The sequence below is a fragment of the Neopelma chrysocephalum genome, unplaced genomic scaffold (assembly GCF_003984885.1).
Source record: "Neopelma chrysocephalum unplaced genomic scaffold, ASM398488v2 Primary Assembly neopelma1_45, whole genome shotgun sequence".
NCBI lineage: Eukaryota > Metazoa > Chordata > Aves > Passeriformes > Pipridae > Neopelma > Neopelma chrysocephalum.
The window spans coordinates 3,447,058-3,471,325 of NW_020897704.1; the positions used below are offsets into that span (position 1 = coordinate 3,447,058).

At 35.2% G+C, this 24,268-nt stretch overlaps 1 protein-coding gene across 5 annotated transcripts in view; it reads right to left on the reverse strand.

Moving 5' to 3' along the window:
• The window catches only part of GRM8 (glutamate metabotropic receptor 8), a 325,188-nt gene that overhangs the window by 115,925 nt on the left and 184,995 nt on the right, over positions 1-24,268 (reverse strand). For all 5 annotated transcript variants that reach the window (XM_027679190.1, XM_027679195.1, XM_027679193.1 and 2 more), the window contains one exon: positions 4,339-4,539. In XM_027679190.1, coding sequence (XP_027534991.1) covers positions 4,339-4,539 — 201 coding nt within the window. The remainder of the gene's footprint in view (positions 1-4,338; positions 4,540-24,268) is intronic.

Here is a 24,268-nt window from a genome sequence, read left to right on the forward strand (position 1 = left end):
CCAGTCAGGTTTTGAGTGTCTCCAAGGATGGAGACACCACAACTTTTTCAGGCAACCTGTTCCAGTGTTATTGCATATTTGTCACAAAATCCCAGCAAGCAACATAGTTGCTTTACTTCGTCCAGAGAAGACCAAACAAAAGGTTGCACAGACTTAAAATATATTTTAAGCCTTTTCTTCACCAGGAGAAGGAAGTGCTATTGCAGTGACCTCCTGAAGAAGCAGACAACATTTACCTAAGCATCTCTCCCTGATGTCAGGGAGCGACAGTGCTTCCACCTATTCTCTGCTTCCTTCCCAGTTATCACTGTTCACGTAAAAAAAGCCTAAGTAGCAAGTATGTCTGTTAATCCCCAGAATAAATAGCCCACCAAAGCAAATAAGATGTTTGTTTGCATGTATGAGAGTACAGGTCAAGTGCTGCCTTTACTTTATGATTCAGTGTAAGACTCATATTGTAATACCTGTAAATATATTGTGTTGAACTGTGGAATGCTTTCTTGCCATTTATCCCTGGAAATTCTAAAATGTGTTAATGTAAATATAAATACAAATATATGACTAAAGGTAGGCAAAGGACCAGCTACCCTATACTGCCTATAAAGAGAGGTGGGAGGGAGGGGGGGAGGGAAGAGAAAGAGAGAGAGAGACAGACAGAGAAAGAAAGTGTGTTATTCCTGCCCAAGAAATAGCACTGTATCCATGCTGTCATTCTTTGTCTAGAAGAAAATGCAAAGATAAATCTTTTTCTTAAAACCAAAACAAAACCACCTTTGAAACACTTAAATCCACCACAAATGCACGCTCAAGTCCTATTTCTGTTAAATGATGAGCACTTGTGTTGGATTCAGCAGAGCACTTCTCTGCACTTGATACATGCCAGGATAAAAACTCTTATAAAGCATCTGCTTGTTTTGTAGACAGAATAATGAAATTAAATAGAAAGTGAACACTGAAGTAATGTGATAGGAGATCATGCCACAATTACTATTGGGTATATCACAATTTATAAACCTAATTAACAGAAGAACTCTTCACTTTACATAGCTTTAAATACAAAACATCAGTTTCACATAAATATCTCATTTGGATACAAAGAGTGGTAGGAAAAAATCTTTCAAATGTGGCACCTTATTTAAATAAGAACAACATAAAGTGATAGCATTCACCTTTTGCCTGGGAAAAAGAAAGATAAGTAGAACCACGAAACATTTGAAAGGTCTAAGTATTCTTTGATCAAAGAAACATAATGGGCTGGCTATGGTCTACTAACAGTGACCCAAGGAACTAAGTATGCCATACCTCACCATACTGCTTTTAGATTTCCTACTGTTTAAAAACACTTTAGATATACACAGCAGGTTCTCATCCTATGAAATTAAATTAATTATTAAACATTGTAAATGGAAAGGAATTGGTTTTAGACACATACTTTCCTAGCTGTCCAATGACAGGCAATAGTAAAACAGGAGTCTATGCTAACTCACATCTTGTGTACAAAAAAAATTCTTTGTTTTTATCACAAATTAAGAAACTCTATTCACTTTAAAATCATGATGAACTGTGAGGTTTTCTGCATTTAGGACACAACTGAAAGAATATCTAAGCAGAAACAAATGTCATATCAATCATATCAGTATACTGTGCACTGGCGGTTATGATCATCCTTCAGTCATGAAGGTGTCATGGAATATTACACAGATGAATCCTTCAGGGGAACAAATCTTCATCATTTTTAAATTAAAATAAACCAACCAAACAAAAATAAACACAGTTCAAAGCGATTTCTTGCAATCTAAAGCAAAACAGTTACTCCCATAAACAGAAACATATATGTTTTCTTACCCTTGCAAATATCTTCCATAAGGCAAACAGATGTCCTTCATAATAGAGGTCATACTTTTTGAGGTGAAACCCACTAAGATGAATGTGACAGCATATTAATTGGACTTGCACCCACTCATTACCACATTGGTTGAGATAGACTGAATTAAGAGTGGTGAGAAGTTGGTTTATTATGCATAAGGGTAAGATCATGGGGGGAAATGGATACACTGAATAAAAAGAAAACCTGCCTATCTCAAAAATGCCAGTTACTTTTTGATATTAGAAATTACTATCACCTTGAAGAGCAGAAGCTTAATTCTAAAACATAGGAAAAAATATTTAATCATAAGAAATTTTTTTTTACTGTGAAGATGATCAAATATTGGAATTGATTACTCAGAGAGAATTCTGGAGGATTTTCCATCCTTGTAGATATTTAACACCTGTTGGGCATGATTCTAAGTAACCTGATTTGGCTGATCCTGAACTAAGCAGAGGGTTGGAGTAGGTGATCCCCAGAGGTCCCTGATAATTTCAGCAGTGCTATTATCCTGTGATTGTTGGGTTAAAAAAATGGTACTTTGAATGTCTGAGAAAGACAGGATTTTCCTATCATGTGTCAGCTCATTTTTAATATAACACATTATTAATGACTGAGCCTAGGATGCACATCAAAATCAACACACAACACTACTGTCAAGTCCCAGCAAGGAGGTCTGGTAACCTACGTAAATATTCACCTATGTCAGACACAATAGTAGTGCTGTCCAGAGCAATAGGAATTTTGGATTAATTGGAAAAGGCAAAGTGTTTACGACCATCATCTGCTTATGCCTCCCAGTCCATGACAGAGAAAATAAAATATTTGGGCATATAACACACACAAAAAATGGGTACACCAGTACATAATGTGGACCAGTCTAGTACTGGGAACATTTAACACATCCCGTGGTTCAGAATATTAACCTCAAATAAATGTTTCTTTTATTTTTTCTTTTTTTTCCTGTCAGTAAATCACTATTTCAAAAAGAGATATTTTTCATTAGTGTCCAGAATGCTTTCGTCTCACCTTGTTGCAATACTTAGTCAGCAACAGATATCATGACAGACATTGATGAAATACAATTATCTAGGGAGAGGAAGGTTTCATATAAAATGTACAGCTTATATTTTTATGATAAACTTTCAAGTTTATCAAATGAAAATAGATCACTATGTGCTTTAACAACACCAGGAGAACAACACCAGAAGAACATCAACTGGAAATGTAGGTAATTATCACTGCAAACCTTACAATATGCTGCCTACCTCTGTCATTATCACATTTCCCATTTTCCAGTAACATATTACGTTCCAAGTGTTCTTTAAAATCACTAAAGAATCATTTAAACTCCTTCCGACTTTATATTCCTGGAGACAGGGATTCCCTTTTCATGAAAATTGCATAGGAAGAAAAAACTGTGGACTACAGTCAACATTTTTACAAACCAAATGGTCTGGTATATTACCTAAAGCAAAAAAAGCTTTCAGTCAGAAGTTAAATTCAAAAATGACCTTGTGCTTTTTTCAACAAGGCTGGCAGCTGAGGTCATTGGAATAAATTGTGATAGAGAATGCTTCTCTCTGCATAGTTAGAAGGCATGTGTAGTACACAAACTACCACCAAGTAAGAAAAAAACCCCTACCAAAACAGAGCAAAGAACATTGCTCCATTTCTTTGTAAATAGAGGTAAATATAATCTACAAGAATTATGACTTCTAATGAAATCATTTAGGTTTTCAACAACTTTATTTCACCATCAAGTATGTTCTACACTTTTCAAATCTACATTCATAAATAAATCCTGTTCTTCATTGGCCTCTGCTGTTAACAACATAAGCACCTGTAATATTTCTCCAGCAGGCAGATCTCAGATGCACAGAATATTGTGTAGTGTTGTTTAAAAATATATTGTAGTGTTGTTTAAAAATACATATTGTAGTTGTGTTAAAGTTCTGTAAATTACTGAGTCAAAACCAATGAACTGCAAAAACACTGGAACTGCTAGAGAGTGTTTTAATTGAGATTTAAATATGTACATTGAAAGCAAACTTCTCAGTACTCGCTTCTGTAAGGAAATTGTTAACTAATTTCAGAAGAAGGTAATTTTTAAAAAAAGGTATTTTTTCAATTCATTTTCTTGCAAACACATAAGAACCACTGTTAGATGATTTTAATCTGTCAATAGGACTGCATGAGTCCTCAACTTATTTCTATAATAGCAGCTTTTCACCGGAATATTTTGATCAACAGAGTCTTATTTTTTTCCTCTGCCTCTTTTGGGAGTAGCTTAATGTTAAGATGAAAAATACACTCAGGGCTTCAGAGCATGTGGAAAAAAATCTCAAAACTGCTTCTAATCCTGTTTTCCACTGTGTCTTAAAGTATCCTATATAAAGAATAAAACACATCTTGTCACTTCTGAAACATTTAAAGAAGAGAGGGGTAAAAATAGAGTGCATGTAACTTACCATTAAAGTTTACTGCCCGGATATAGCTAAGTAGTTCTTTACCATCAGTTGTGCTCATCCTTGGGCACAGACCAATATATCCAGGACAGAGATCTTTATGCATGTTGTGCAGTGCATAGGCCATGGAATACACTGCATCAATGACAAACTGAACTTTTCCTTCTTGCTCATACGCTGAATCTCTCGCAATTCTTTCTAAGCCTAAAGAAGAAAGAGAAAGAGTTTACTTCTATTTGTGTGTGCATGTGTGCATACCTGCATGAGTACTTGCATGCAAAAATTCACATTATGACATAAATAATTACAGTTGGATTGACAGGTAAAGTCAGGATTCACCTATCCAACACATAAATAAACAAATGAACGAATAATATGGCCTTTGCTTTTGCCTCTCATCATTTTACACTTTGCTAGGTATATAAACAGTACGCTGAGCTTTGGGCTAGAAAAGGTGACAGAACACTTCATTACAAGGAAAAGATACATATAGATATGTGCATTTCTACAATCCAGTAGAAAAATTCTCTTTCCACCTTTTTGACTTTCATTTAACAGTTGTTTGTTTTTATCTACAGTACACTTCTAGAGCAGTCTGCCATTCTGTTTCAGATAAATTTAAGGCTATCTTGATTTTTATCCCTGTCTATTGTTTGATAAACATTATTTAAACATCTCAGGAAAAAAAGTTGAATGCTTGCTAAGTGATGTGACCATCTGTCTCTATACTGAGAAGTGCTTATTCTATGATATTTTCCTGTATTTACTGGTGAATTATGCTTCACATTGAGAACCATGTACTGTCTGCTATTTCCTACAGGGACATTTATCCTTCAGAGGGAATACAGAGGAAAACAATGCATTATATAATTTTTATTCTGCAGGAATCGCCTGAATTAATCATCTATGTCCAAATCCAAAGAACTTTTTACATTAATAGGTGATATTACCAAGTGGAAAAGTTAATAAATAAAAATCAGGAAAATTATATTTTAAGTGGATAATCAACATGAAATCCCATGTCCTCTATAGGTATTCAGATGCTGATTTCAAAGGTTCAAAATCTTAATTTTCCTGGGAAAAAGGGATCTGCAAATCTTGATGTGAAATCTGCCCTGCTGAAATTTACTGTCAAGTTCCTCTTGCCTTAGTGAAGACAAATATGAACAGCTAGGTTATCTACCAAGTTATCAACTCATTCAGCTTGAAAAAAATCCAGTCATATTGTTTAAGATTATTTAGAAATGAGGCAAAAGTTTATGGGGTTTTTTTAAGTTTTAACAGTTTATATATTATTTATGTTTCTTTTTTATATCTAAACACAGGATTTTATCAGTTTAAAATTTCAATTTTGCTGAATTCAAGGTTTTAAAAGTATATTGTTTATGCCTGAAAATACACCGTACACAAGATCTTTCTTCAGACAAAGTATGCAAGCCCATTTGACATGAAAAAAAAGCTAAGGAGTATACTCAGAAACCCTCCTTCTGTTTGCTGCACTTGAGTACCACCATATCACATTACAGTGATAACACATGAACAAATCTGTAATCTGACAAGCAGTAGTGGTTTGTGCTTTAAACACCCCTGAGCATTGGGAGCAATAGATAGCCTTGAAAAATGATGATGTGCTTTTATTTCTCCTCAGGGATTAGTTAAAAGAAATAAAATCACTGCCTCTTGAAAAGCTACCAACCATTTAGAGAAGAAGGCAAAGAACTCATTTTTGTGATTTGTACAAGTAACTTTGCAGACAGTTTTCAAGACATAGTACCTAATGAATGGAAAATAATTAATAGTGCTACTCCATTATAAATAAATAAACAGGAAAAACTTTTCCTTGCACATGCTGAAATTTACAAAATTAGTTGCAATACATTGTCCAGACATAAAAGAGAACATGAAGGATGGAAGACAAGTAGTTTAATTAGTTTTCAAATTTATTAACTTATTTCATTTGGGAACTACCTTCTAACACTAAGCGATGGGTAGAGCTCATGATCTCCACTTTTATTGTTCCTGCCTTGTTCAGGACTGTGGGACAACAAGTGAAGGACAGGGTTTACAGAACTGCTGGTGACACACAGCAGTCAGTAACCTGTACGTGCCCCCAAAGCTTCCACATCCTCTAAACGGGACGGTCAGGACCAGAGGAGTTTGAAGGACATCCACTCTAATTTCCAAGATAAATATGATTCCCTTCATATATCAAATGGATAATTGTGTATGTTGAAGGGTGGGAGGTTGGTGAAAGACAGAGAGGAATCATTTTTTGTAATAAATTCTAAGTCATAAAACACTAAAAGTTGCAAACACTTAGGCAAGTGCATTGACTGTTACAGATTTTAAAAGGGGAAAAAAACAATATTGTTCTCCCCTATGCTATACCGCAGTTTAAACACATACAACACATTTTTGCATAAATTTATTTCATGGTATAATATTTTACCTTCACTCTTCACAGATACGTGACCATAAAGTAATTTATCCTATAAATTACAGAGGAAAAAAACAATTTTTGGGACTGATTGTGTTTCTGTGCATACAAAGGGGTGAGGAACATCACAGAATTATTACTTTTAAACCCAGAAGGCAATAGACAAGAGAAATCTCTGTGCTTTGCATAACTAAAAAAACACAGAAGATTGGATTATATGTTCTTTCTTCTTGAGGTTTCTTTTCATTTTCTCTTTCTAGATAAATAAACTAACATTTATAAAGATGACAAGAACTCATCAATTTAAATTTCACTGCACTGCCCTAAATAAATGTTAATGTATAGCAATAAAATGATGTGTATTGTCTAAGCCATAAATATGGTCAGCTCCTGCAGATATAATATTACTCGATTGGAAGAAGCGATTATGATTTTTCTTCAGACTTGTATATCAAGTAATAACAGTTTCATTTATAGCTTGACTTTCAGGTCTACGAGGCATGTTTCTACACACACTGGTGACCTGAGAGAACATAATTTGTATCTCGTAAAATAAATGTTTTAATGCTTTCTTAGTGATCACTTCAATTTCTCATCCTACAGTTAAAATTGCTTAGGCTGTGTCTTCATCACAAAGAGTGAGAAGATGTTCCCAGCTCCTGAACTTGCACTTTTCAGACCTGTGGTCTGACAGTATGTCAAGAACTGAGACAAGAATTGGTCTCACACCATCCCTTCCTATTCTGATCTCCAGACATCAACTAGGAATCAAGAGATTACAAGGAACATAACCAAGATAAATTAGGCCTTTAAAACAATAATTTAAAATGTATCTTCATTAAAAACTTAACAGCATACATTAAGTAAATAAAGATTAATGTAAGACAGATAAGATAATGGATTCATACACGGGTAATGATATCACCCGTGAGATAGAAACAATTGTCTCAAACAACCAAAATTTAAGTTGCTGATCTCTCCAACAAGGCACTAATCTGCTAGATGACAACTGTTGCATAATTCAACTAAACTTTAGAAAGCCTGTTCTTATTGATAATCTAAAAGCACATGTAGAAATAACTTCTGTGACATATAAGTCCATGACAATAGGAAAACTTAAGAGCAAAGTTCCTAGCAATTATTCTCTTAAGAATATAAAAAATTTTAAATAAGGCAATTGGATATGCCTGCTTTGTAACTTGTGACATTGTGGAGATATGGCTGGGGGTAAAAATTAGAGGAAACTGAGAAGTTATATTCACATCCTAAAAGAATTTATAGCAGTATGGAAATTATGGGGTAATATGCAGCTGCTACTCCCTGGATGGAATGTGGTTGGTAGCTCCATGATGATTCCCCATAGAACAGTAAGCACTTGGTAAGGAGGAGGGAATGGAGGGCGGAGCAGAGTGGAGACACCTCGGCCAGGCTCTGTAGAAATCCCTGCAGGGAGGGGAAATGGATGGTTCTTTGCAGTTGATAAAATCATGCAGTTCTTTTCTACCAAGGGAGGTAGGAGAAGATGTCTTACTGCTGACATCTCATTCAACTGCGGTGAAATCTCTCTTCTAGGATGAGGAAGTCCAACTGTAATACTAACACGCACTCGCTTCCAAAGCACGACCACCCCAACCAGGCATATGCTCTATATTTTTTTGACTATATCCTTAAATACAAAGCAAGAGAACTTTACATCAATCAGTAACAAAGGTATTTATGACTAAAGTCACTCAAGCTCTGCCTAAACATAAAGAAATAGTATGGAAGTAAATCGAGAATGGGGGAACAGTGAGGGAAGACTCCATCATAACTGCTGGGATAGTGGAGGGCTTGGATTTTGGATACATAGTAACACTTTTTCAGTTCATAGCTACAATGTCCATTTTTTACTCACTGTTAAATTATTTATCCCCATTACTTGGTTTGCAAAACAATTTTATTTAAGATGCACTTGGAAGCAAATGAAATCAAAGATAAATATTGTGTTGCAATAGATCTTCTGTGTGGGTCAATCCCAATCACAACTAAAACACAGTAATTTGTAAGTAGTCTCCCACTCTTAAGGTCAGGCATGATAGTCCTCTATTTGTCAGAATTGGTTAGAACTTCCCATCTTTGGAGCAACAATTTTTTCCACAGAAAGCTGTGGAATGGCTTTAACTGTAAGCCATTTCATCAGGCTCAGCAGGAAGCACCAGGAGCATATGTTGCTCCCATTGAAGTCTTCCCAATTATTCAGCTGTTTTCCTCACACATTATGGAGTGTGTTCTCTCTGAACAAATAATGCAGATCATCATCTTCTTTTACTCAAACTTAAGGCCATTATATACTTTTATGGTGGGGGATTTGAGTTTTCTGACAGCTGCATGGTGACAGTGATGCTTGCTTTGTGCATGAGTTAGTTTACAGAAAGCATCACAAAACCTGTGGCTCCTCTGTAATAGTACAGTGTCAGTTTAGGAAGCAATTCAGAGAGGAAGCTAAGGATTATAGCAATTTTCTCAGCCATTCCAAAAAGAAAATAGAGAATGTAGAAGCAGCAACAGTGAAATGACTGTCTGCTGTTCTCCAACAACTGATGGATATGGGTTTGCAATTTAGTCAACTGGTCCTTGATGTAATTATTTAGGGGTTATGCCTCTTTACACCAACTCACAAAACCAACCAACAAACAAACAAAACAAAACAACAAAAACTAACAAAACCAAAAAAAGACAAACAAAAAACCCAAACCAAAACAAAATCAAAAAATGATGACAGCAAGACCAATTAGCAAAAGTCTAAGAAAGAAACAGTTTTTCAAACCCTAGAATAATACAGAGATTTTTTAAAAAACTTCCTACTCAGAACTGGGCTGAAACCTCACATCTTTTAAATACTTCTTAAATAGAAAATAGCAAGAACATTTCATATTGAGTGAATCTGCTTCAATAATTTTCAGTTTAACACCACCATAAATGAAAAACTAACTTTTTTCTTTGCCTGGTTCCGTAACTGAAGCACCTTAAAAATTCTTGCCCTGCCCACAAACATTTTTCATTGGAAATACCACGACATTTTTCCTGATCTTCACAGTAAACTGGACATTTGTTTCAGCAAAACACTTCACAAAATTCACAATAATATATATTAAAGTGGAATTAAACCACTATCCTAATTATATTGGGGTGGTTTGTTCCTATACTATATGTGACATTTACTAGTGTTTTGTCTCAGAAAAGCAAACTAAGGTTGCATTGCTAATAAAAGAATTTTTTTCCCATTTCTGTACTTTGAGAGAGTCCCTAACAACAATTTGAACGTTGTTATTAGAGTGAAAAACTTTCCTTATTCTAATTAATGCCTTCACATTACTTAATTATAGCTCATTAAAAGGGTGAATAGAGTTGGAGAACACAGGCACTCAGAGCTCTCAACATTTAAAACCCAAGTCTGCCACATCTAACAGCGACAATATTATGTAAAATATCATCTTGCTGAGCCAAGATTTGCTAACATGTATCTTAAGCTAAACATTAATGACTGCATTAAAATAACAAGGAGACAGTAGGATATGGTTTCTGTCAATCACACTAAGAACCACACCATGTATTTGAAAGCAAAACTGTATCAAAAAATACAGTGGGATAAGCAATACTTCTTTCAGGTACATGACTAGTCAATATCAGTAGAATTGCCTATGTAGGAATATAATAATTAGTATGAACAAAACTAGAAGTGGATATAGGATTTTAAAAAGTTTTATGTACTTATTATAAACAGATTACAGCTTTGAAACTGCAGGCAGACCACTAGTAATCTTACTGTCAGAAGACCTCTAAATGGTGTTCTGGTAGAGATCTTTTCACCTATACCAGTTCAGTTTCTGGCTACAATATTTCTCGCAATTTGAGAGCACATACCTGCAGAAAAACAGAAAGACACTGTAGAAGTTTAAATAAAAGGTAGAGAGACTTTTGCATTGCTAAGGAAGGATTCACAGCAGTTAGTAAATCTGACATCACAATAGATTTTGTTAGATTTTCCTCCAGGTTTTACACCAGAGAGCAAACCACATTTAACTTTTACAAAGATTTCTATACAATAATTCCATGTATTTTGCATGTTTCTTAAATATTTACATGGTCGTTTAAATATCGCTCAAGTCCCCTCTTGGTTCTTCTGTTTTTATTTTAGAAAAGACACTGAAATCAGAGATTTACATCTCATTCATGCTCAAGTCTTATACTTCTGCAAATTTTGTACCATATACCATTTAGAAGTATTAGTGATCCACTGTCTCTTTCACTCCTGTATATTTCTAGTTTTAGCACATATTAAAGGAAGGCAGCTGATTCCATATTATTATGGTATTCCACTTTTTTTAATTGTCAAATTATATATATTTTTCTTTACTTGTAAAAATAAAAATTGAATGTACAACATTAATTTATATATTTCTCAGATTTAAGATTTTGTTTTACATATATCAGCACATAACAACACATGGCATTCTGCTTCAAATGTAAACCCATGAGTTTTAATATTAATTAACACTCACTAAATTCCAAAAAAAATAGAGACTTTCAGCCTCAAAAGTTGTCAGTTTGATTTGTGAATAAGAAACATTGTTTTAGAGATTTTTCACCAAATCAAAATGGTACAGGAAAAATGTTTTAATTATGTTCTAAAATGAGATGTGTTTGTCATAATTAAACCATGTCAAAAGTTTTAGATCAGCATTCTGAACAAAATAACATGAGGATAAAGGAGACAACTTGCTTATTGTTTGCTAACACGGAGATCTAAGAACTGCCTTAGCAAAAATATTTTAAATGTTGTTTGAACTTTAGGTGCTTTGTTTCTTACTGAGAATAATGTCAGTATTCAGGTGAGTGTTAGCATGAATAGACAACCAAATATTTTGCTGAATTTCTCAAGTTTAAAACAAATCATGTCTCGAGGTAAGTATGTAGATAGAACCTACATTTTCTAACAATCATTACCCAAGGGAATGTCTATCTATGGGAAAAAATTGCTAGTGTACTGATCCAGGCACACAGGTGGAAATAACTGATACCATTTTAAAACCTCACAGGCTGCAAGAAATTCTAATGCAGGCTTCAGTGTGTAACTCCAAAGCCTATGGCACTGGCTATCTGCAAGCGGAAAGATTCACTACAAACAACTGTATTTATTCATTGTCTGTTAGCATTTAAGCTCAGAGAACCTTCAGTGCATAACAGCAGTATGTATAAAAATACTTTCCTCTGATTATCGGCTGTCAGAGCTTTTAAGTTTAAGCTTCAGACCAGAAACTCAAGGGACTTTTTTCCGCAGGACTATTAGTTTTAGGTACAAACTTGATTGACATCATGCTCAAGAAAGGCCCTTCTTGCAATTGGAAAGAACTTATTGGAAGTATCCAAACAATTAACTTCCTGAAGTATTTGTGGCCACTTCACCCAAAAGGAGAGGGGAGGGGAGGAGAGGTGAGGGGAGGGAGAAGAAAGGAAAGAGCCTTGTGCTTGTCTAAAGACAAGTCTAGAGTCTTTTGCTTGAGTCTTAATCTTTAATTTAAACACACCTTAATAACCAAAATATCCCTTTTCTCAAGCATTGGATATTCTCACTGTGATGTTTAGCATTTCTTTGAAAAAATGGTTCCTCCTATTTAGCTTCTCTGTTCCCACATACTCCACTCACTCCCAGGTGTTGCTCTATTAACAGAAGACCAGAAATTCTCTCAGCCACCAGCCCACTCATTCCATCTCTTCTGCTCATCCTTGATTGCCTGTGTTATTTTCATTGGCTTACCCAGTGGTCTTTAATCACATTTTGCTGCTGGTCTCTGTGATAATTTTGCAGTCCTCAGATAAAGCCTATTGCTAGTATAAAACAGTATCTCACATACTATCTACTGTTTAGTCAAGTGCTATGCAGATAGACAGATCCAGCAGAACAAAAATTGTTATATTTTCTTGCAGTGGTTACAAGGACTGACTATAGTTACAATAATATACATCACATTTGGATTAATTCATAGGGCTGCATGTTACTTAGGGCTGCTAAGGAGACAGGTACGTAAAAAGATTTCAAGACAAATGCAATGAAAACCAATGTAAAATAAAAATAAATGTAAAAATGAATCTTAAAATAATTTCACTCTTAGTTACTACTGGGTTTGTATTCACAGTATCTAACTTCCAAGAAGAAATTTTTGGAGCTGGACAAGATAGAAGTACTCATGACAGAATTTTTCTGTGGAAAGGAGAGTGGGCTTTTTCAGGAAGGAGCAGTGGGAGGATTTTTTCAACTGCAGCCAAAAAGGAAGATATATGAAAGCATTCTTTTCAAAGTAACAAGACAAGTAAAATTTAAGCATATAAGAGATCTAATAGTAATATTTTACAATATTAAAAGCTGGAGAAAATGTTAACTTTTCCATTTGCCCTATCCATCGTCTCTTGCTGTTGTGCCCCATTTTAGTGATCTTATCACACTGCAAGTAGGGCATAAGGAGGAAAAGAAATAATTAATTTCACTTAGTGCAACCAGTAGGAAAAATGCTACATGGTCATAGAAAATTAAATACTTTTTATTTCAATTTTTTATTTTTCTGTACAAGAAGAGGCAACTTTTGACAGTCAGAATGGAAACGGGTTCAGGAGCTTCGAATTGCTATAGACTACAATTTTGTCATGTGTTACTGTCAAAGTAAACCTATGCGATTCACTGGAGATGGTGAAACATCATTTTGTTCTACAAGCTATGTAGACAACAGCTGAAACACATGATTTTCCACAGGTAAAAATCTGTCATTTCCCCACTAATCTAATTAAAGGTGTTTTTTCAGGAGCTGATAAAAATGAGAGCACCATCAAAATTAGAACTAAGCAGCTAGTTAATGGACTGCTTGATGCCATGAACTAGACACGGACAATTGGCTTCTGGAAGGAGATTTCAGTCTAAAAGTGGAAGACAGCGTACCCACAAACACTACTCTTCGCACAGCCTAAAAGATAGCTAGTTCTTTAATCACAAACTAATTAGAACTGATTGGCTTCATTACTAAATTAGGGACATTACAGACATTTGCTGCTTTAGCAGGTTGGCTGTACACACTCCATTGGCAACTGTCTTACAGCTGTGCATATCCCATCCTCACCGGGGCAAAACGGTGACAATCAGCAACTTGAAGAAAAGTTCCCTCATTGACAGTGTTGTCCCTTTCAAATAGAGAGAATCAATTTGCTCTGCTTGCTCCGCCTGTGTGAATCAGGACAATTATCTACAAAGAGCTGAGGAGGTAGACAGAAGAGGCTTGTCTGGAGATGGTGTTTTGGAGGTGGGGGAAGTAGATATGCTGTCAGAGCTTTTGCAGCAAATTTCAGAATTGCCCTAGCTAAGACATGCTAAATTAAGTGCTGCTGAACAAGATGCTTGTGATTAAGCAACAAACAACACCCAGAAAAGTATAACAGTCCCTGCAGTACACTTTAAGTGTCTAATATTAAAAAGGAGTTGAAAACATCCTTAACTGCATAAATACCTTTAAAACTGAATACTCTACCAAAGTCTCTGAAGTTCTGTTATTTCACATAGCTAAAACCAGAGCCATCTTGAGAATTTGGGGACCTTTCCCTTCTGCCAAGGGCCATCGAGAATTCGTGGTACAAACAAGTTTCATTCCTCACAGGGGATGAATCCAACAAACAAATCTGAGTCCAACAAATTTACACTTAGTTTAGCACAATATATAGACACCTGATACTCATTTTTTGCTTAAGAGTCTTAGTGATTAAGCACTTTCTCAGGAATCAAATATCCCCTTTAGGTGTTAGTACATTAATGATAATAACATAATAAATATGTGAAGTATTGTTAAAGCACAGGCTTTCTCTTGATGGGAGGTACTCACACTGCCATACTTTACATACCTTGCATACATTAGGTATGCAAGTCCCCTAGCATGAACTGCTATTAGCACAGTAATGCTTCAGACTTGCAATGCAGCATGCAATCTTCTAACAGTATTATGAGCCTGCTGGCAATATGTACCCCTAAAAAGTAGATATTTAATAGTTTGTGCATACCACTGTAACACTGAAACACTGAGCACCTGTTTCGTTGTTTTCATGCAGTCTGAAATCAAATGAAAAAGACATGACTTTTTTTAGATATTCTGGTACTATGATTAAAAAAAGACCACCTGTGATAACCATTATATTATCATAAGCATATTTTAGTAACCTAAGTCCATTCAAAAGTAATTTTTCACCTGATCTTGAACAAAACTGAAATGCTCTTATCTACTTTCTTGCAACATATTTTACAATTATAGATACACTTTTGAAGAAATCAAAACTTCTCTGCAGAATTCTACAATCTTGTGCCGTTCATGTTCCAATTTACCAAGTGCAGTTTGAACTCATTTTACCAAGGCTGTTTCATTTCTTCTTATTCTTATAACTTGTATCATGACCTCTAGTGTACAGACTGATGGGAAAATTCTCAAAATCATTTAAGTTTTTCACCAGTACATTAGATGTGTAAATATGTTTTGAGTCCTTCTATATAAGAAATATATCGATAAACTGGAGAAAGTTCAGCAGACAGCCATGAAGATGTTCAGGGGGCTGGATCACATGCCCTGTGAGGAAAGGATGAGGGATATGGTTTTGCTCAGCCTTTAGAGGAAACAGCTTTGTGGTCAAGTCCCCCAAACAGCAAATCCAAACAGGGAGATGAGCCAATATTCTTCACAATGGTGTATGATGCCAGGACAGGACATAATGGGCAGAACTTGAAACAAAAGGTTTAAAGTGGTAAAAGGTTTTTTCCAGTAAGGATGCTCAGAGAACCAAACAAGCTGCCCAGAGAAGATACACAGTCTCTCCCCATTCTTGGAGGTTTTAAAAAACCGACTGGATAAAATCTTAAGTCACCTGGATCCAACCTCAAACTGACCCTGTTTTGAGCAGAATGTTGGACTAGAGACCTCCTGGAGTTCCTTCCAACCTGAAATATTCCATGATCCACTGTTAAGATGCTACTGCACCAAAAATGTCTTAGCCAATACTACCGAACCATCTCAAGTGCCTATGTACACACGCATATATACAGGTACGTGTGCTCTTGCAGACAAGCATGTGGAAGTCCACAACAGTCTAGATCACATTCATTTGGGAGGGAGCTCTGAGGACATCCCAAGTGAAGAATTATCCTCCCCTCACCTGGTCTTCAGACCTTAAAGACAGGTTGGGATAACAAGACTTCTGAGAGTGGGGGTTTTTGTTGATTTGTCTCTCAGTCCTTAGGAGATCAAGAACAGTTCAAAGCAAATAGAAAACCAGGTGAATTTGCATTAAAAAATATTATTATATTTGACCTCACCATGTAAAGTATCTGCATTTTAAGGACATGGTACCTAGATCAGGATAGACTACATTTAGTCTTGAGAGTTTGGATGCTTTTTATTGCGACTACTGTATCACTTAGCGCAAAAATTGTATAACTGACTTTTACATTCAATCCCATGAGCCTGGAATTCTATGACGGAGGAAAAAAGGTGTACTGATGGAAAGTGGTGGTGAAAACCCTGGTCTCTTTTTAAATATGTTTCAAACATTTTAATCAGTAGAGAGGTCACTTACTGTGACCTCAGTGGGTATCAAAGTTTTAAAAAACAGAGAGAAAAGCCAAAATGTACTTTGGAAGGATCCTTTTTAAGCCATCCTAATGATCTGCAAGTGACTTGTTTCATGGCTGAGAGCATTCAGAACTCTTGGCATTGACCTCTTCTGCTGGCCTGAATCAGCTCAGTTTCAATGGAAGTCAATTGAGTAAGGGTGATTTAGAGCCCCTCCAATTTTGTCTCAAAATCTAGTGTAATGTGAGAATGTCAGAGAGATAAGAATATTTTTTTAAGACAGATTGCACTATTTTCTGTTACAGTAGTTTTATTGCTTCCTTACACAATTCTGACGTTCTCTATTTTAATTTAATTGAAGTGAGGGCACTTGAAGGGATAGACATTCAAACACAACCTAGATCATGTAGCTCAGGGAAGCTGTAGTCAGCCTTTCATTTTAACATTATCCAGTCTCATGGGTACATGCACAGTTATACTAAGTTAATTAGTTAGTAATATATACTAGCTGACATATAATTCACAAGATGACCATCATTATAAACAATGTAAACAATATTTTGAAATTTATGTTTTCCAAAAGCTATGTTAAAATCTAAAATAGATCTGATAACATTCAGAAAGAGCAAAAGAAAGTAATGGGAATGATACACTGTAATACAGTGATTACTATTCAGGATGGAAAGAATTTCTTTTCTAGCTGTAATCAGTATGTAATTATGGTCCCAAAACCAAGGCAACACATAAAGAAACAGCTAGAAAGTAGTGCCTTGCTCTATGCTATAAATTTGTGGTCTCTTCAGGCCTTTTATCTTCATTGCCCTTATGCACAATTGCAAATCTGAGTTCCTTAGGCTGCAATTCTCTTCATCAGTAGCACCATCCAGAGGCACATGTTAATGCTGTGGTGAAGCCAGTTTACTAAAAAACACAGTGACAAATAAAATTATTCATTTATTTATTTTAAATAAGTCAAGGCATAAGGACAAAGTGATTCCATATTGTAATGAGAAATAATTCAACAGCAAACCAAAAATAAAGGGTTTTTTTCGAAAAATTAAATAATAAACATACATTACAGATCCTTAACATGAAAAAGGCATCCAGTTATCTTTTGTTATGATTTCAACCTCTAAATGCTTTGACTTTGAGAAAATCTTGTCAAATAAAGAGGGACAAGAACTTTATCAATAGGTCTTCAGATTAAAAGAACATTTTCAGAATTCTATTTTCTCCATTGATTTATATACATTATTTGACTAGGACACTGAAAGAAAACAAGTGAAGTCTTAGTGAAATCCCAGTGGAATGGGATCCAGATGAATCAGTGGGAGATTTGACCAGTAATAATTGTGGAAAGAGATGATAGCTGAAAGATTATTTGCTTCTTTCAAGTGAATAAACCTACTAATTTATCCTTATTAGTTATCATCATTATTCAATGTAAAAATACAAGCAAACAAAGTTTACATAGAGAGTATTGAAATTGGTTATTTTGGTTAAACAGGATACAGTTGGCTTTATTACACATTTTTCCACCTCTGTAAAAAAATCCCATTCTTAGAAATGCAAAGATATATAAAAATAAAAATGGCACTATCATCTATGATAGACTGATTCCTTCTCAAAAGTGTTCTCAAAAGATGAAAATTAAATGTACATGATATATATGCACACACATTGAGGGAATCATATATACTGAATTGTTTGTTTACTATTTCTCTTTTTATTGCCTGGGAGGAATATAGATTTTATTAAAGCTTCAGAATCTGTGGCCAATACCTTTACTATGTATTTTTTAGTGGGAATTATTTTATAAAACAGATTATCCCATAATAAATGCCTCACAAATCAATGAAGCAGCTTTGCACACAAAGTAATGGTAGAATCTGACCTGTATTTGTTTTATATTTTTTGTCCTAGAGATTTCTGGAAATAATTATAGAGATAATATTTGCTCATAAAAAATGAATGTATAGGTAGTTCTAATAGGAACCATGAGTAAGGAAGAGTCAGTTCATACTCAAGATACATATCTTCCATCATGACATGGAAAATATATGTGTCAGGCTGTGCATAAATTATAGAATTACCATTTATAAAATTATTAATCAGGCCCGGCATTTTACTGAAGATGGTAGTTGCGTTCAGTCAGTGCAATCTAGAAGACCAGACACCCATGACTGAATGTTTGCTACTTTTGAAGAAAAATATTTGCATAGTTGTGGTAGGACCTATGACATGCCAGTGTGAAAGGCTAGTTCAAGACAGCATAGCCAAGTGAAACCAAAATACTCTTGCCAACTCTGTAGGTAAAAATTAATTTTTAGTGCCCAGGATGAGCCACTTTTGATACAGAAAGAGAAGGACAGAAATCTTGTAGAGCTCTGAAACACTAGTCTTGTTCCTAACACTGTTCCCAAAGGATGAAAAGATTGGAAACGGTATTTGCCATAACCACAAATGACTTCACCCATTTGCCAGTTGAAGCCTGTAACTCTTTCCTGTAACTCTCAGGAGAGCTGACAGCAGCCAGCTTGGCTCTCCAGGCTGCTGGGCTGGGGAGGCATGGCAAAGTCTCTAAACAACAGCTGGCTTTGCCTAGGTCAAATTTGGCCCTATCTTGCCCTTATTTCCTTTAGAAAGTTTTCAGGCAGAAATGTGTAAAATGGGAAGTCTGCATAAGGAAGGTAGCTAATTAGGAACAATGGGAGCCCTGGAGTTAAAATCCATTTATTTAAAATAAATTCCCAGTATTATCTGAAATAATTGCAAGTGAACTTGTAAAATTGTTGTGGGTTCAGTGAAACAGTAACAAAGATCTTATGAAGTAATACACAAAATTAGTATTATGCAAAGACTTTTGTTTAGGTAAAACTCTACCTGAGTATCATCAATAAACAGACCTTGCTAATCCTTTTTCACTGTTTGACCTTCAAAATTTTTTTCTGAACAACCAGTCTGCAGAAAGCGCATTGTATTGCTCCTCAAGCAAAAAACAAAGGCTACATGTGAACAACATGTCAGCAAAGGAGAGCTATGGCTGGGGAGGCCTTCTTTGAAACATAGACTTGATTTATAGATGAGAACTGTGGCAAAAACATCAATGATTCTTCTTAATAGTCCCATCAGTCCCCTCATGATCCTATTAGGACGTAGCTGTTTTAGTGGACTCATTGGCATCACTTCTGCCTTCATGTGATTGAGATAAGGCTAATTTTTTTCAAGCCACAGTTCTCACTTGCTAACTAAAAAAATTACATTTATCAGTAGATCGATCCAACGATCCTGATGTCACCAGACTATTGATAGCTTTTAATTTCTACACCGCTCAGAATCTCCTTTAATGAATAAATTAATTACAAGATTCACCTTTTTTTAAGTTTCCACCTCTGTTGCTGTTGCTGAAACAACTCAGGATTTAAGAAGGAGAATATCATGAGGTCTGTAGGTTATTTTGGATTTTTTGTTTTAATTTATCATCCTTATTAGTACATTCAAAGCAACTTACTATTTTATTTCTCCTAATTCTAGGCTCTTCTTAGAGGAAAACTGTAATCTTTTCTTAAGGAGGTTAACCTTTTATTCTTTTACAAAAGAATTTATTACAATTTAAAATAACATATTCATCCCAGCATAAAACCACAATAACATAAGCTACTGTGGATGTAAATATTAACATTAATAATAATATAAATTGTAAATTTGTTGTTTATTGTCCCACCGATGCTAGAAAAGTAGCACATTAAGCAAAGTTACCACTTCTGCTACCAGGAGACAAAAACACTTCACCTTGTAAGAGTTTCAGAACACCCCTCTGCTCTACTGTTTAACTGCATTAAGTCCACAGGCAAGCACTGTTCTGATTCTAGCCTTTATAATTCATCAGAGCACAGACTCTCAAAAAAAAGAGTCTGTTTATTCTATCTCTATCATCATAATGACATTATAAACACAAAATAGCCTGTGGCTCTGGGTGAGTTAATCATCTACTTTTTTTCCCCTAAGACACCGTCTTGAAGTACTAACACATTAACCTTGCAGACTGTTCACTTAGACCTTCTGCACAGCATGAGATTACTATTAGTCTCAACTGGTTAGTGTCAACCTCCCTGCTCTCCAGGGTTACCTAGGTCACTCCTCATTGCCTGGAAGATTAATTTACCTCTTAGGGATAAAGTAAGCTTAAGCATACAAACACTTGAATTAAGCGATGGAACATATTCTGGAAAGAGAAGAACTAAATGAAACTAATTATTGTTTCCTCTGATGAAACTGAAACACTATCAGCAAACAAGGTCTTTTTTTCACTAAAATATTTATTCATACCTATTCTAGAAGTATATTGAAAATACCTACTGTAATGAAAAGGACTCAGACTCTCCAAAAATACACTTTATGGTTTGCCAATACCATTAAATGTCATAAAGGTTCGTTTATATATAGATGCAATACATTTATATACAATAAAAGGGGTGAATGTTCATCCACTGTAAGTCACCTGCACTTATGGTTTCTTTGCAATGCATTATATAACTATCCTTCTCATAGGACGATTCACCAAGCTGTGTCAAATTCAAAGGAAGTAAATATTTAACAGAATATTTCAAGAACAATACAAAGGCTAAAAAATTAAATATATAATTTCCCAGTACTTACTACATGTTTTCATTTAAGCATTTACTTTTTATTTTCAGTGGACAATGGAAATAGGTTCAACTAATTTAGGTTTTGGTTCTTGGTGTAAATACTACACTATTGAGAGAGACATTGATTTATTTGACTGTGAAAATGTTGCTGTGTAGCTGCACTGAAAACAGGACATCTTTTAATTCTTTCAGTTCTGAAGGAGTGCGTGGATTTGCATTTTAGTAGGTATTTGCTGATACTACTCTTGTTATTCAAGTCATAATAACACTAGTTAATTAAAATGTAACTTCTGTAAGACAGATATAATGTATTACTAATATGTAAAATAAGTATATTTTCTGAGCAAGACAGAGAGAGCTTGCATTTAGCTTCATTTCAGAGTCCTCATCTTTTTTAATCTAAGAGCCTGATTCTTGACACCAATGTGGAAATCGTTGATAACTAATAAGCATGTGAACCAAAAGCTTTTAGATCCTCATGCAGCCTACAGAATACTTCATCTTTGTCAATCTGTCACAAAAAAATTTCTTCACAACGTCTGACCTTATACGCCAAAAGAAGGAAGTGATAAATTATGGAAAGATCTGGACAGTGGTTTACATTAGCCCTAACATGGATTCACAAATTTTAGAAATTCTCTTCCAAGCTCTCACAGGACATATCTGTTGTACAGTTTGTGGGAAATACAGTAAAACTAACATCACCTCTCAGTAAAATTTAAGTTTTTCAAGTTGCCCAGTAAAATGTTTGGTTATGAATAGATATAAAAGGCAAAAAAATCCCATAAGGCTGGCTAAAAATTTGATGTCAATGTTGTCTAGTTTTGGAATGAACATAACCTGGTCTCTACTGGGAAGAATTTGTAAAAATCAGATTATGTAAATCTCACTTATATCTAAGTCCTGCGTGACACCTACAATGGCTTGAAATAAGCTCTATGAAGATCACAGCCAAGCTACTATAGTTGTTCTGCAATGATTTAGGTAGAATATTTAGAACTTCCACAGAAACACAGAAGATACACAAAACAGTACTAGCTAATTATTTTCATCCTGTAATCACTGAGTGCAATAGAATTTATTTTTAAGAAGCATTCTAATAAAATTATTTACTTCCCAGGATGCTCATATTAGTGCTTTAGGTGAATTTTTTCTCACTTTTGTTAAGACAATTCACAGTTCTTAGCACCAGTTTGACAGTACTGTTAGGAGGAAACCTATTCAGTTACGTCCTTTTAGTCTTAGGCAGAATTGAAAGGTTTAGCAGGGGAAACAGAGAAGTCTGCTTCATTGAAAATAGCTCCATAACCCTAACACCTTGATAATGCATTCATCAAATTTGGACACATATATGTGATTGCCATTATAGTATACTAAAGGCTAAGATGTCTGAGTTGCTAGAGTAAGTCTACACAAACCTGTATACAGCTGGACAGTCAAATAGATATATATGCACCACAGACAAAACTGGAGGTTCAAGGCAGGAGATGGATTTAATTTATTTGAAATCACTAAACACCACCTCCATTTCTTTTAATTGATAGCTGAAGGTCCTCAAAAAGGTTTCTTTAATGAAATTCATATTTACATGAGGTTTTCCTTAAATGACCCAATGATCAATGCTCATCAGAAGTTTCATCTGAAGGAATGAATTCAGCACTTAAGAACTATGCTATATTTTTCTTGTCTACAAAGGCATATTTTTAGGATCTTTATTTCAATTGCACACATTTTGAATTTATAATAATATTACTAAGGTAGATTTCTTCTGGCATGGTTGGCCACATTTATATTAGTAAATGAGGCAGGGCTGGTTTTCTATCCTCAGAATTAATGTGCAGTCATCCATTCTGTTAAAGTTTTATCCTGGGATAATAATGCCAGGTCCTGTGGGGTAGCATATCCTATTGGACACAGCCGTCTTCTTCTGGGATTGTAAGAAAATTAAGCCTGTTGCCAGTCTGCTTTACCTTTTAGTAACTGATGCTGTCAGGACCTGACCAGGCTTCCTTGAGTCTTCATCCCAGCCCAGGGGCCCTGAAGCCCCATTTTTACTCGGCACCCAGCTCTACAATTCTGTAGAGGTGTCTGGCCCCCACTATACTTCCAGGATGGACCTTGGACAGGACATCTGTGCATGATAAACACTGGCTGGATGAGACCTGCTGCCTTGACTCTGCTTGCCCTGCTCAGGGGCTGTGGGATAGCAGCAGCATCAGGGCTGTTCCTGTTCCTCCCCAGCAGCAGATCCCAGATATGTCCATGAAAAAAAATATAATTGTCATCTAAAGGTGATATAGAAAGAAAAAGTTACTTTGTAGTACCTGTTTTACACCTTCTCAACATCTCTTCAGTGGAAATCAGCTTTCAGAAACTGAGAAGTGATATGATTTCAGCTCTTCAGTCTGCCCTTTCTGAAAGATTTAATTTTAACTGAAGTATATTTCAGAAAGGATGACTGCATAGGTACTAGAATTCCTGAGTTTAGCTGATTTACTAGCTGTACTTTAGCTAGCCTTTGTATGACAGACTTCTACCAAATTCAGTAAAACAAACAGCAAGTCTTGCCATATTGTCAATCAGCAGGTAGTTCAGTTATTATTAAATTATTGCTGAAATATCTCCAGCTTTAATTCCTACCAATATTTTGATGATTCTTTGGGGAGGTATTATTTCTCTAGTCCTAAATGAAAAGATATGAAAAGGAAAGATGATTTTTTTCTCTTAGAGAAATTTTTAATTGCTAAGTGCTGAGTAACATTATTAAAATATGTTGACAGGACTCTGTCATTTCACTCGGTTCTAAAGTAAAATTTTTCACTCATTAAAACCCAAGAAGTACCCTATTAGATCCTCTAAGTCAACCCACTAGTCATAAAATAAGTTGAGTTTTAAAATAATGAGCTACTGATTTAAGATTAATGCTTGATTATCTTTGTGAAGTTGATAATAGTTACTCTTACACAGACTTGCCAGAATTAATGGGCCATACAGAAGTGACACAGAAAGGGAAGCCATTGCTCAATTATTTTCATTGGAACTTCTTCATTTAATGATGGAGTGTCATGTGAAGCATGCTATGCTTCACTTTCACTTGAGATTTGGAAAATATGACTGTCAAAAAGAAAGTATCATGGGTCTTTCTCATCTATACTACGGTGTTAGCTTATTTTGTGTTTTTAATGAGGCACGTATTTCAGAGATTGTGATGGATA